Genomic DNA, 8,426 nt, shown 5'->3' on the forward strand with positions numbered 1-8,426 from the left:
TATGCGAGGGCAGGTGGCTCCAGTTCCTAGAACTGCTTCCTTGTTCTGGCCTTCCCTCTACCTCCCAGCTGGGCCCCTGGGAGAGGGGAGGAAGCCATAAGTCCTTCAAGGTGGAACTTCCAGGCCAGTCACAAGGAAGTAAACCTAGGGGACAGACAGCGCAGTGTGAGTCTCAAGAACGTGGTTTGTGTGCAAGCTGGTCACACCAGACCCTGAGTGCAGTCAGTGAGCCTGCTCTTCCTTCCTCCCAGGGCAGAACCCATCTGTCCAGCTGTATTTCCTCCCCAGCAGGGGAGTTGGGGAGAGGGCTGGGTGACAGGAGCTGGGGCCTTCAGCATCTTAAGGAGAAAGGGATAAGTGGGAAAGAACACTTTCTCTCTGAACCTCTCCTCTCTATGCCTGAGCTTCCACCACTGGTCATTGGCTATTGGTTCCCAGCAAGTCCTGTTGAATATGCAAAGCCACAAACATGCCCAGGGGAAGCATGAGAGCAGGAGAGGGAGCCCAGCCCCTTGTTTGTCACTTAAGAAAACTAAGCCTCACGAAAGGGGAGCGACTTGGCACAGGAACATGCAGTGAATTTGGGGCCGGGCCAGGTGCTGGTCTCTCTCCAGCATCCTGTGGTAAAATGGCCCTTTCTGAGGGATGAGTGCCAGGAGAAAGGACCGACTGGGTCCTGGCCTCGCCCTCCAGGCTGCTTCTCCCCCTGCAGGTGATTGAGGAGTTCTACAACCAGACTTGGGCCAGCCGCTATGGGGACGGGATCCCACCTGCCACGCTCACCACACTCTGGTCCCTCTCCGTGGCCATCTTCTCCGTAGGTGGCATGATTGGCTCCTTCTCGGTGGGCCTTTTTGTTAATCGCTTTGGCCGGTGAGCAAAGGGCTTCTGGCCCTGCCCGGGGAGTCCCAGTTGGGTGTGGGGAGTCTGGGGAGATTGAGGGACCCCTCTGACCTGTGACCCCACCCTCAGGCGGAACTCCATGCTGATGATAAACCTGCTGGCCTTCATATCCTCTGTGCTCATGGGCTTCTCGAAACTGGGCAAGTCCTTTGAGATGCTGATCCTGGGCCGCTTCATCATTGGAGTGTACTGCGGCCTGACCACGGGCTTCGTGCCCATGTATGTGGGGGAGGTGTCCCCGACAGCCCTTCGAGGGGCGCTGGGCACCCTGCACCAGCTGGGCATTGTCATCGGCATCCTCATTGCCCAGGTGAGTGGGGCAGCACCTCCCGCAGCCCATAGCTTCAGTGGTTCTTAGGGGTATGTCCACATGACACCTGATTAGATCTCCCACCCAGCCTTCCACAGCCCTGAAGAGAAGGGCAGCCTCATGGGGCACAGCCTAGCACAGGCCCCGGAGAACACGCCACCAGTCACAGTGCCCTGTGCGCCTCCTCAGGGGGAGAGCAAGTCCAGATGACGAGCCTTCTCATCCCGGCCCACTGAGCCTTTCTTCTCACCTGGGGGTGCAGGGAAGCCAACTGGTTCCTCACCATGCTGGGCCCCACTCATGCCTGTAGGGCTTTATGCCTGCACATACACTACCCTCTCTCCAGAAAGCTTCCCTTTTCCATCCCTGAAAGCGTCCTATGGCAGAGTGGCAGCCGTGTGTCCTATCCTCGCACTAATGCCGGGAGGTGTTAGTGTTACAAATGAGGCAACTGAGTGAGGTTCAGAGAAGTTAAGCCTCAAGTAGGGTTTCCAGGCGGGAATTTCTGCCCATTTTCAGGAATTTTTTCATTTTCCCATTCCCGAATCCCAAGACATAAACTGTTTTCTGTTCTCCATGATGAATCGTTTCCACAAAGTGACGGCCGATACTACCAATCACCTGGGTTCAAGGAGCTGATTTTCTTGATTTCCTGACCAACTTTTCTCGGGATTTGGGAACGGAAAAGTGAAAAAAATTCCTGAGAACAGGCGGGAATTCCTGCCTGGAAACCCTAGCGATAAACAGGGAAAATGTCTAAGAGGTACATTGTGAGTAGTACGTTTATTTCCCATTGTGGATATTACTGGGTTCAAGGAGCCGATTTTCCCGATTTCCCAAACAACTTTTCTCGAGATTTGGGGATGGGAAAGCGGGAAAAAATTCCTGAGAATGGGCGGGAATTCCCGCCTGGAAACCCTAGCCTCAAGTGAGTGGCAGAGCCTCAGCAGCAGAGCCTTTCTCTAAAGCAGCAGCGGATACAAGCTGGCGAAGGCTAGTGGGCAGAGGGGGACAGGGCGTAGGGGTGAGGGCGGGGCGCTCACAGCTGCTTCCTCCCTCCCCCCCGCTCCCCAGGTGTTCGGCCTGGATGCCCTCATGGGCAACAAGGAGCTGTGGCCCCTGCTGCTGAGCATCATCTTCATCCCGGCCCTGATGCAGTGCATCCTGCTGCCCTTCTGCCCCGAGAGCCCCCGCTTCCTGCTCATCAACCGCAATGAGGAGAACCGAGCCAAGAATGGTACAGGCAGGGCCCTGCCCTCCTCCCTACCCCCGGCCCCTGCCTTCTTCCCACTCTGAGCCACCCCCACCTTCCCTCTGGCTCCCCACCCCCCAGTGCTGAAGAAGCTGCGTGGGACAGCAGACGTGACGCGAGACCTGCAGGAGATGAAGGAGGAGAGTCGGCAGATGATGAGGGAGAAGAAGGTCACCATCCTAGAGCTGTTCCGCTCGTCTGCCTACCGCCAGCCCATCCTCATCGCCGTGGTGCTGCAGCTGTCCCAGCAGCTGTCGGGCATCAACGCTGTGAGTGCCCCTCACCCACACTTCCTGTGGCCCCAGCCAAAGCCTGTGGTCAAGTGCGTGCTGTGAACAGAGCCCAAATTTAAAACAGCAAACCAGCCCTTACCGATGGAGAAACTTTGGTTTAGAACCAAACCCGTAAGTGCAGTGGTGCAGCATCCCCTTCATTCTTTACTCACCCCGTCCCAGACCCACGGGGACAGGCAGGGAAAGGGCCCAAGGCCACGCCGAGCCCCAACAACTTCTCTGTCCTATAGATTTTCTATTACTCCACAAGGATCTTCGAGAAAGCAGGGGTGCAGCAGCCTGTGTATGCCACCATCGGCTCCGGCATCGTCAACACAGCCTTCACAGTCGTGTCGGTGAGTCTCTGTGTCCTTGCCACCACCACCCAGCAGCCAGGGTCCAGCTCAGGGCCCAGGGCCTCAGGACTGAATGGCAGCATTTACCGCGAGCCAGCCATGTGTCATGTGCTCCCGAAGTGCTATCTCATTTCATCCTCAACAACTTGTCAAGTTCATTACTCACATCCAACAGCTGATGACACTGATGCTCGGAGAAATACAATGGCTCGCCCAAGGTCACAGCCAGGGTGCTTGGCTGTCTGGCTCTCTGGGGCCAGCTCTCACCTCCTGTACTCCTGTGAGGCTTTAGGGCCAGCTGTCTTTCCTTTACTCCGAATGTGGCCCCCAAGCCAAACCCAGGGAGGAGACGGTACCGTCTTCCCCTCGGTCTCTGCAGTGCCATGTGGCTTTCCTAGCTCTAGGGGCAAGTCTCTGGATGGGGGAGGGGGCTCCAGGTGGAGGTGGCACTGACGTTCTGTCTGCCCACAGCTGTTTGTGGTGGAACGAGCTGGCCGGCGGACCCTGCACCTCATTGGCCTGGCTGGTATGGCAGGCTGTGCCATCCTCATGACCATCGCGTTGGCACTGCTGGTGAGTTGCCACACTCTGGGGGGTGAGGTGGCAGGACTGGGTGCAAAGCTCACATGGGCTTCAGATCCCAAAGTGCCTGTCTCAGCTCCATCCTGGCCGGCAGCACCCAAAGGCCGGGGTACTGCTCTCCCTAGTTCTGCAACCCCCCCACCATGGCCTAGGGCCTGACTTTTGGCTCTTTAGCCTTTTCCTTGAACTGGCTCCCCACTGCTTGGGGCTTTCTCACCATAGCACCTCCAGCTCCAGACCGCAAGTTCTGTCTCCCTAGGAGTTGCTTTGCCCACTATTAACCCTTTCAAAGTTTTCATCTGTAGCCTCAATTCTTCTTCCAAACAGCCCTAGAAAGTATTGCCCTCCTCACCACAGAGGCGTGGAAACATGCCTTCATCTCACTCAATGCTTACGGCTCAAAGGTGTAGTTCAGTTAGTAGTCCCATTTCACAGATGAGAAAGCCTAGTCCCAGTGAGGTTAGTAAGGCAGCAGATAAAAGGATGACCTCAGGCATCGACCTCAGGTCTGTTGGCCCCACACCTGTGACTATAACCTCTGTGATAACCCTGTGCCAAGCACTTCACACACACGAACACTCATTTGTCCAACCTCTGTGCAAGGAAATCACCAGTACGCACATTTTATAGCTGAACCAAGGCTCAGAAAGTCGTGATTGCTGAGAGGTCCGGCACACAGCACGTGATGAGCAGCAGCTCTGGGACCTGAGCCAAAGCCCTTAACTTTTATACCGTGGCCTCGAGGGGAATGATTATATATAGAACCACATGCCTGGGGCTTCCTCTGTGCCGACTCAGAGCTGGGTGCCTTACAAGCTTTCTAACACCCACCCCCAGCAATGTTCTTCCTCCTGCCACAAGCAGATTGGTCCGCAGCCAGTGCCAGGGGACCACACTGATCTCTTCTGAGCACCTTTTGCAGGCACAGCACATGATCATTCCCAGCGGGTAGACTGGAGCTCACAACCACCATACAGGGCGTAAATCATTTTGTTCAGATGAGGAAACTGAGACCCAAGGCAGGGTATCCAAGCCACACCGCAAATCCAGGATCAGCCCCAGGCCTGCTGCTCTTAGCCCTGGCCCGGATTGCAACTGCAGTTTATTTCCTCTGAAGCTCCATTACAGCCCTAACTCCCAACCCCCCTCTTGTCCTCAACAGGAGCAGCTGCCCTGGATGTCCTATCTGAGCATTGTGGCCATCTTTGGCTTCGTGGCCTTCTTTGAAGTGGGTCCTGGCCCTATCCCATGGTTCATTGTGGCTGAACTCTTCAGCCAGGGGCCTCGCCCAGCTGCCATTGCCGTTGCTGGCTTCTCCAACTGGACTTCAAATTTCATTGTGGGCATGTGCTTCCAGTATGTGGAGGTAAGAACCCGTTGTCTCTATACATACCATTTCTCACCTTTGAAGTACTCTTCCAGCTGTTCCCACTGGAATTATGCTGAGGCGGAACAAGGCTCAGAAGCCCAGGTCACACAGCTAGGAACCCTGAGCTCAACCCCAGGGTTCTTTCCTTGGCTTTGCATTGTCTCCATTCTGCTCTGTAGTGGGAACCTGTTCCCTGGAGCCTATTACATTCCCAGTGCAGGTAGACTCTCATTTAATCATGCTAGCACTCCTAGGACGTAGGTGGGTGTTCCCTTTCTCGTATCAGAGGCTTAGGGGTAAAGTGACTTATCCAAGGTCCTACAGCCAGAATATAGGGTCAGGAATCCAACCAAGTGTGTATGTATGTCTTTCAGCAACTGTGTGGTCCCTACGTCTTCATCATCTTCACTGTGCTCCTGATTCTGTTCTTCATCTTCACCTACTTCAAAGTTCCTGAGACCAAAGGCCGGACCTTCGATGAGATTGCTTCCGGTTTCCGGCAGGGGGGAGCTAGCCAAAGTGACAAGACACCGGAGGAGCTGTTCCACCCACTGGGGGCTGATTCCCAAGTGTGAGGCACCCCACACCACTAGCCCGGCCTGTTCCCAGCAGCCCCAAGGATCTCTCAGAGCAGAGGCAGCTGGATGAGACTTCCAAATTGGCAGATCTCAGTGGAGCTGGGCCTAGGGCTCCTTTCTTCAGCCAGCAATGATGTCCAGAAGAGTATTTAGGACTTTAACAGCTCCAGGATTTTAACAAAAGCAAGACTGTTGCTCAGATTTATTCAGACAAGCAACGGATTTTATAATTTTTTTTATTACTGATTTTGTTATTATTTTTGTATCAGCCAGAGTCTCTTATACCCACACTCCAGGCCTCACCCTGAATGGCTCAGTGCCTGAGGGTGGGGACCAAGTCCTGCCTAGACACACTTGCCTTCTTCGCCAAGCTAATCTGTAGGGCTGGACCATGACCAAGGACACACTAATCGAACTACGAACTACAGGTTTCTACCCCTAGAGGAGGCTGTGGCCACTCACTTCTGCAGTCCTGGATCTCCCCACCCTAGGGGTCAGGCTCCATTAGGACTTGCCCATTCCCATCTCTTCCTACCCAGCTACTCAAATTAATCTTTCCTTGCCTGAGACCAGTTGGGAGCACTGGAGTGCCGGGGGGAGAGGGGAAGGGCCAGACTAAGCTACCAGGTTCTAGTCTCTTTTGCACTGAGGGCCAGATGATCACCATGAGAGGAGAAGGGCCGTGGGAGGCTGAGAACTCATTACTCAAGAACACATGGATGCTCCCGCCCTGCTGTGTATAGATGGAAGATATTTATATATATATTTTTGGTTGTCAATATTAAATACAGACACTAAGTTATAGTATATCTAGGCAAACCAACTTGTAAATACACCACCTTACTCCTTCTGTAACTTACCTAAACAGATATAAATGGCTGGTTTTTAGAAACATGGTTTTGAAATACTTGCGGGTTAAGGGTATGGAGATTTGGATGGAGGTAAAAGAGAAGCAAGCAGCCACAACTGCTATAGTGACTTTAGACTTTGACTCTCCATCGAGTCCCTTCCACGCACCTCTGATCAACACCCTCTATTGCTCAAGAATCTGTATGGATCCCTCTTACCCAGAGAAAATCTAAATATCTTGGCATTCATGCATTCCCATTTTCCTTCACATATGATAGTTTTCAAAAAATGATAGCTATGTGCTCACCTTGATGCTCAGGCCTTGATATGCATTCTCTTGAATGTGAGATGGGTACTATATCTGCATTTGACACGCTCAAAGAAGTTATGTGCCTGAAGTCTCAGGGCAAATATGCTAAAACCCCTGCTTTTAGTAATTATACTACACAATTCATACGCCATACCCAACTCCTCCCCCCACCCCAAGCACAGAAATTAAATGAACCCTGTTCACTGCATTGGCCCAGGGAGCTGTCATGCTGCCTTCTCCCATCAGTTTCATTTGGAAATGCCCCTTCTGGTTCCAGCTTATATATCCTTCCTAAAGACTTCTGACCCCCCTTTCACATCCCTGAATTTCAAGAACACTTCCTTTCTTTCTTTCCCTGTGACACTACCCATCCGCCCTTTATTACAAATCCTAATTTCTCCAACTAGTCTCAGTTGAATGGGAAGAAGTCTATTTGAGTTATCTGAGTTGTCAGCACTAAGTGTGCAGGGCTTGGCACACAGCAGGCAGTCAATAGTTGATGAAATAAAGCACCTAGGATATTTGTCCTTAAAGGCTCAGCTGGAAGGAATTTGCCTGTCAGAAGCCTTCATAACTTGCACACAGGCAAAACTACAATCTTGCCATAAAGAGGGCTTGTAAGGAGTGGGTGAGAAGGGAAAACAGGTATGTAGTAATTGGTGTGCATTAGGAAAAGGGAACCTGAGGAGTTATCCATCCCCACGTCACAAAATGAGTAGGTTCAGAAAAGGGTTGTACTTTGCCTGCGCCTGGGGGGGGGAGGGGAGGCAGCGCAATCAACTGATAATGGGCTGGGGACAGAAAACGAGGTTGAGTAGGATGAAGTCTTATAAAAAGGCTTCCCGAAAAAGCTTCTATTGAAAGGAGTTATCTGTCGGCTTCATCGTGGGTCACCAGAGGCAGTGTCGAGAGTCAGGGGCCCAGGTTGCCCGGGCTGCACGCAGGACTTTCACAACGCTGTGATGGCACTCGCTTCTGTTACCAAAGGATGGAAAGAAAACACGTGGGGTGGGAGGGGCGCGCTAGATGCCAGAGCCGAAGGATGCAAAGCAAATGGCGCTCCGGGCTCCTGCGGCTCCGTGGCGCCCACGCGCCCCAGGCGCCGCAGCACCCCAGCCCCGCCCCGGCCCTGGGATCTAGATTCCGGTCTGAAAGTGCCCGAGAACATACTGCCCAGTTCCCGTCCCCCGCTGGGTTTGCGACAACGTGCCCAGCGCCAGCCATTTCCCAAACCGCGAAGTGCGCGCAGGCGCCGGGAGTCCGGGTCGGGGGCCGGATCCAGCCTTGGCCCACAATGCTCCGGGAGGCACAGCTTCCGGCCCCTTGACGCCTTTTTTCTAGGGATCGCAGTACATCACGGGTGTAGATTTGGGGCCGCGACGATCGTCCATCCTCCCCAGGCGCTAAGAGCGCTGCGCCACGGCCCACTCTGCTGCCGCGCAACCACCTCGTTAGCCTCCCGTCGTCGCCTCGCGTGAGGGGCGGGGCTGTGTGGTGTCTCCACCAATCAGAGCCGCACTGTTGGGCGGGCGCGGGGCGGGGCCCAGGCCCCCACTAATCACAGCCCGGCTGCTCCCCGCGATGGTCCAGGAGCCTCGCCGCGGAACGTTTTGCACGTAGGTCTTTTCGGAGGTGCGTTTACTCG

General features: G+C 54.0%; 1 protein-coding gene across 1 annotated transcript in view; it reads left to right on the forward strand.

Moving 5' to 3' along the window:
* The window catches only part of SLC2A1 (solute carrier family 2 member 1), a 29,269-nt gene extending 22,840 nt beyond the window's left edge, over positions 1-6,429 (forward strand). Inside the window, exons 3-10 of the mRNA XM_081055311.1 lie at positions 713-873; positions 973-1,213; positions 2,288-2,450; positions 2,547-2,734; positions 2,989-3,093; positions 3,565-3,666; positions 4,838-5,041; positions 5,419-6,429. Coding sequence (XP_080911437.1) covers positions 713-873; positions 973-1,213; positions 2,288-2,450; positions 2,547-2,734; positions 2,989-3,093; positions 3,565-3,666; positions 4,838-5,041; positions 5,419-5,619 — 1,365 coding nt within the window. The 3' untranslated portion in view covers positions 5,620-6,429. The remainder of the gene's footprint in view (positions 1-712; positions 874-972; positions 1,214-2,287; positions 2,451-2,546; positions 2,735-2,988; positions 3,094-3,564; positions 3,667-4,837; positions 5,042-5,418) is intronic.
* The last annotated feature ends 1,997 nt before the right edge of the window (positions 6,430-8,426 follow it).

Source organism: Rhinolophus hipposideros, assembly GCF_964194185.1.
Source record: "Rhinolophus hipposideros genome assembly, chromosome: 8".
Taxonomy (NCBI): Eukaryota; Metazoa; Chordata; class Mammalia; order Chiroptera; family Rhinolophidae; genus Rhinolophus; species Rhinolophus hipposideros.